The sequence below is a fragment of the Neopelma chrysocephalum genome, unplaced genomic scaffold (genome assembly GCF_003984885.1).
Source record: "Neopelma chrysocephalum unplaced genomic scaffold, ASM398488v2 Primary Assembly neopelma1_169, whole genome shotgun sequence".
In the NCBI taxonomy this organism is placed as follows: Eukaryota; Metazoa; Chordata; class Aves; order Passeriformes; family Pipridae; genus Neopelma; species Neopelma chrysocephalum.
In genome coordinates, this window is record NW_020897831.1 from 45,613 (window position 1) to 50,910 (window position 5,298).

Below are 5,298 nucleotides of genomic sequence, written 5' to 3' on the forward strand. Positions count from 1 at the left end.
GGGCTGGGATGAGGATGGGAAGGGGCTGGGATGAGGATGGGAAGGGGCTGGGATGAGGATGGGAAGGGGCTGGGATGAGGATGGGAAGGGGCTGGGATGAGGATGGGAAGGGACTGGGATGAGGATGGGAAGGGACTGGGATGAGGATGGGAAGGGACTGGGATGAGGATGCAGACGGGCTGTGGATGAGGATGGGAGGGGGCTGGGGCCGGCCCTGCAGACGGAGGTGCTGAGCTGCCGGCGGCCGCCGGAGCCTTAACGACCCCTGTAAGTGCAGCCCGTGTGTAATGAGTGCTGCTAATAAATAAATGATGGGCACTGGAGCGGGGGAGGGGTTAATCACCGGGCCCGGGGGATGAGCAGGGGAGGGCCGGGCGCTGTGTTAACAACCTTCGGGGGCTCGGCGGTGCCCCCGGCACGAGGGGCTGCCCCCGGCACCCGCGTGTGCCCCCGGGGCCGGTGAGGGGCCGCCGTGCCCGGCTCCCCCGGCGAGGGGCTGCGGCCGCGCCTGGCGCGGGCAGGGGGGGATTAATATTCCCCTCAGGTCCGTCCCCGCCAGCCGGCGGCACTTTCGCCGCGGCCGCAGCTCCCCCCGCGCCCGCCCCTGCCGCTCCCTCCCGCTGCCGAGCCCCCGGTCCCCCTCCCAGGTCCCCTCCCCGGGGCTCTCCCACCCGAGGCGTGGGGCAGAGCGGGGGCTGGTTTTGGGTTTTTTTGGGGGTAATGGGCACCCCTTGCAATTTCGGCCGCTCCGTGGGAGTCCCTCCATTCACAGGGACGTTTTTGGGGGGGTCCTTCAGCTCTCGTGGGGTGACGAGTGACATTGCCAAGACACCCCGTGTGCCCCCCACGGGGGCTGCTGTGGGGGTTGCAGGGACTGGGGGTGCTCTGGGGTCCCCCTGCAGCACTTGGAAACCGGTGAAACCCACGGAAATGTCCCCAAAGGTGTGGTGGGGACCCCAGGCTGTCCTCAGGGGTGGCTGCCCCCCCGAGAGGGGGTGACAGCAGGTCCCCGGGGCAAATGCTGGGGCCGGGCTCCTCTCACCTCCGTGGGATTGGGGGTCTCCCCGCAGGGAAGTTCAAGCTGCTGGACCAGGACCGGGACATCCGTGAGCCCGTGCAGTACTTCAACAGCGTGGAGGAGGTGGCCAGCACCTTCCCAGACCGCATCTTCGTCATGGAGGCCATCACCTTCAGCGTCAAGGTCCGTGGGGACAGCAGGGCACGGGGCTGGGGCAGCAGGGGATGGGGCTGGGGCAGCAGGGGATGGGGCTGGGATGGCAGGGGACACTGCAGGGACAGCAGGGAGAGGTGGTGGGAACTCAGGGGACACTGGGGACAGTGGTGGGACAGGAGGGGAATGTTGGGGGGGGGGAGGCAGCAGGGGTCGGTGGTGGGACATCAAGGGTCGGTGGTGGGACAGCAGGGAATGGTGGTGGGACAGCAGGGAATGGTGGTGGGACAGCAGGGAATGGTGGTGGGACGTCGGGGCACGTGGTGGGACTCTGTGTATCAGTGGTGGGTTGTCAGGAGAGAACAGTGGGACGGGGAGGGAGTGGTGGTGGGTCATGATGAGCTCGTGGTGGGACATCAAGAGGTGGCAGTGGGACAGTGGGGGCAGTGGTGGGACATCAGGGCAGGGTGGTGGAAATAAGAGGGGTGTGGGGGAAAGAAAAGCTCAGTGGTGGAACATTGAGAGGACGGTGGGACGGCAGGGGATGGTGGTGGGATGTCAGGGGATGGTGGTGGGATGTCAGAGGATGGTAGTGGGTTGTCAAGGGGTGTGGTGGGACTCTGTGGGTCACTGGTGGGATGTCAGGAAAGAACAATAGGGAGTGGTGGTACTTTACAGGATAATTGTGGGATGTCACAGGTAGGTTGCAGGACACCAGGGATGGTGGTGGGAGAGCAGGAGATGGTGGTGGGAGAGCAGGAGATGGTGGTGGGAGACCAGGAGATTGTGGTGGAGCATGAGGGATGGTGGTGGGACATTACAACCCAGGATAGTGGTGGGACATCAGAGGTGGTGGTGGGACATTACAGGATAGCAGTGGGATGCCGGGGATGGTGGTGGGACGCCGGGGGCCCTGGCAGGGCAGGGGTCTCTCTCTCACGTCGGGCTGCCCCGGGCAGGTGGTGTCGGGGGAGTTCAGCGAGGACAGCGAGGTTTACAACTTCACGCTGAACGCGGGGGACGAGCTGACGCTGATGGGGCAGGCGGAGATCCTCTGCGCCAAGACCGTGAAGGAGAAGTCGCGCTTCAACACCCTCCTGCGCAAGCTGGGCAAGGCGGCGCCGGCGGCGGGGGCGCGGCAGGTGAAGGGCAAGATGCCGTGTCTGATCTGCATGAACCACCGCACCAACGAGAGCCTGAGCCTGCCCTTCCAGTGCAAGGGCCGCTTCAGCACGCGCAGCCCGCTGGAGCTGCGGCTGCAGGAGGGCGAGCACACCATCCGCAGCATCATCGAGAAGGTGCGGCTGCCCGTGAACGTGGCGGTGCCGAGCCGGCCCGCCCGCAACCCCTACGACCTGCACGCCATCCGCGAGGGGCACTGCTACAAGCTGGTCAGCATCATCTCCAAGACGGTGGTGCTGTGCTGCATCCTGCGCCGCGACGAGCTGGTGCCCTTCCACTTCCTGCTGCTGACCGACATGCCCCGCTTTCAGCTGCCCGAGGGGCTGCTGGCCGGGGACCCGCAGCTGGAGAAGCTGCTGCGGGACAGCGCCGCGTATTGCCAGGACCGCTTCAACCCCGACGAGTACTCGCGGGCCGTGCGGGAGGCCAAGCCGGACTTGCTGGAGGAATGTGCCAGCCCGCGGCGCCTGCGGCTCTGCCTGCCCGCCTGCGCCCGCGACGAGCTCAGCCAGCCCCTCCAGCGCCTCTCCCTCTGTGCCTGCGGCTCCCGGGAGCCCCCCCGGGAGCCCCCCGCCCGCTGCCACGGACCGCGGGGCCTCGGCGGGGCCGCCCCCCGCCCGCCGCTGCCCGACTTCCCCGACCCCGACCGCGAGTACATGACGCCCGACTGGGCCGAGCCCGAGTTCAGGACTCAGGAGCCGCTGGAGATTCCCTACGAGGAGCTCTGGAGCAATCCCGGCCCGGAGGGATGCTGCGAGCTGGGCGGCACCGGCGGCCGGCCCGACCTGGTGCCCTTCGGGGCCGTCCCCGCGCTGGGCTCCGCGCACCGCCCCGGGGACGAGCCCCGCGGGGACACCCCGCCCCCGGTGCCACCCAAATCGGAGGCGGTAAGAGCCGCGGTCCTGTCCCCGGGGGTGGGGAACGACAGCCCTGGGGGTCCCTCGGCCAGCTCACGGCACGGTGACCCCCACGGCACAACCAGTCCCACGGCAGGGCCAGCCCGAGCCCCTCCCCAGGCTCTGGGGGTCCCTCCCCAGCTCTGCTTGGTCACCCAAATCCTCTTCGGTCCCCGGTTCCCCAGGGCTCCCCATCGCCACGGGGCACCCGAATCCTCAGGGACACCCCTGTGCCACAGGGTCCCCCGCTCCCCAGGGCTCTGCACCACGGGGGTACCTGAAGCTCTTGGGCTTCCCGGCGCCGCGGGGCACCCAAAATCCTCTGGTCTTCCCTGCACAACACAGTACCCAAAATTTCAGGCTCCCTTTCACCACGGAGCACCCACATTTTTGGGGTTTTCCCCCGCCAGGCAGCGCGCGGGTCCCAGATCTCCCCGCTGGCACCCAGAGCTTCACGGCTCCACCAGAGCCGGCTGCCCCCGAGCCCCCCACCATCGCCCCCCAGCCGCGGTGCCCGGGGGTCTGACGGCGCTCGCCCCCGTTTGCAGGTGAAGGAGGAGTGCCGGCTGCTGAACGCGCCCCCCGTGCCGCCCCGGGGCAGCCGCGCCCCGGGCCCCTGCAGCCCCCCGGCCCCGCTGCGCTGCCCGAAGCTGGCGGCGCCCGCGCCCTCGCCCAGCCCCAGCCTCTCCTACTACTCCTCGGGGCTCCACGACGGGTGAGTGGCTGCGGGGACGTGGCGGTGCCGGGGCGGGGATGTGCTGGCGGGTTGATAGCCCGGGGCTGGGGGTCCCCAGTGGGGATGGGGCGACGGTGACACTCCCCTTCCCCGGCAGGTCGGCCCCGCGGAGCGGCAGCGGTTCACCCTCTCCCGACGCCTACTCCCTGTACTGCTACCCCTGCACTTGGGGCGACTGCAAGGCCGGGGAGCCCCCCGGGCGCCCGCTGCCCCCCGCCGCGGCCCAGCCGCCTCCCGGCTCCTGGTCGGAGCCCTGGGCGTTCGCCGAGCCGGGCGCCGGGGCGGGCAGCGCCTGCTCCACGCCGCTGCCGGGGGCCGACCCGCCCCTGAAGCCCTTCCGCAGCTGCCCCCGCCTCAAGCCCCCGCACCCCCAAAAGCGCTTCGCCCCCTTCGGGGCCCTCAACCCCTTCGCCGGCCCGGCCGAGTGGCCGGAGAGCCCCGAGTGGTCCAAAGCACCTTCGGCCCCGGCCGCACCCCCCTCCTCCTCCTCCTCCACGCCGGAGCCCTTCGCCCCCCCCCGAGGAGCCGTCGGCGGCCCCTCCCCGGCCCCCCAAGGGTTTGGACGGGGACGGCATCGTCATCCGGGGGGCGTCCCCGCTGTCCCCCGCCGTCCTGCGCGGGGCCGAGGGCGTGGCCCGCCTGTACCTGGCCCAGGGCGTCATCGAGGTGCCGCCGGCGGCGCGGGGGGACGGGGGGGCCCCGGCGGCGGCCGCCCCCCGGCCCGGCGGGGACGGCCTGGCCTGGCTGCCCCCCGCCGACCTGTCGGCCCTGTCGCTGGAGGAGGTGTCCAAGTGCCTGCGCTTCATCGGCCTCTCCGAGGACGTCGTGAGCTTCTTCGCCCGCGAGCGCATCGACGGCAGCATCTTCGTGCAGCTCAGCGAGGAGATCCTGGCCGACGACTTCCGCCTCACCAAGCTCCAGGTGAAGAAGATCATGCAGTTCATCAAGGGCTGGCGCCCCAAGATCTAACCCCGCGCTGGGGACCCCCTGGCCCCGGGAGGTCCCCGAGGCGCCTGGACCTCGCCCCATTCCCATCCCTGCTCAGGGGGTTCTCCTCTTCCCGGCAGCTCGGCCCCGTTGCCCAGCCCTCCCCCCTCCCCCTTTTAACACTGGACAGTAATTTTGGCCCCGACGGGCTGGAAAACACTGGATTTTTGCGTTGACTGGTTTAACTTAATCCTTGTGGATTAGCACAATAAACGTACGGGAGTAACGAGCTGCCAGAGAAGGCTCTTGCTCGGGGAAGAGGGAAAGGGGGCACAGGTGGGGAGGGAGGCTCTGGGGGTCTCTCCCATCCTTGCAGACCCTTCCCA

General features: G+C 69.6%; 1 protein-coding gene across 1 annotated transcript; it reads left to right on the top strand.

Annotated features, from left to right (window-relative positions):
- The first annotated feature begins 990 nt into the window (after nucleotides 1–990).
- On the top strand, nucleotides 991–5,022 carry GAREM2 (GRB2 associated regulator of MAPK1 subtype 2). Its single transcript, XM_027701829.1, is given in 5 exon segments — nucleotides 991–1,201; nucleotides 2,131–3,240; nucleotides 3,798–3,964; nucleotides 4,083–4,503; nucleotides 4,505–5,022. Coding segments are annotated over 5 exon segments (2,331 nt in total). The 5' UTR covers nucleotides 991–1,018; the 3' UTR covers nucleotides 4,955–5,022.
- The last annotated feature ends 276 nt before the right edge of the window (nucleotides 5,023–5,298 follow it).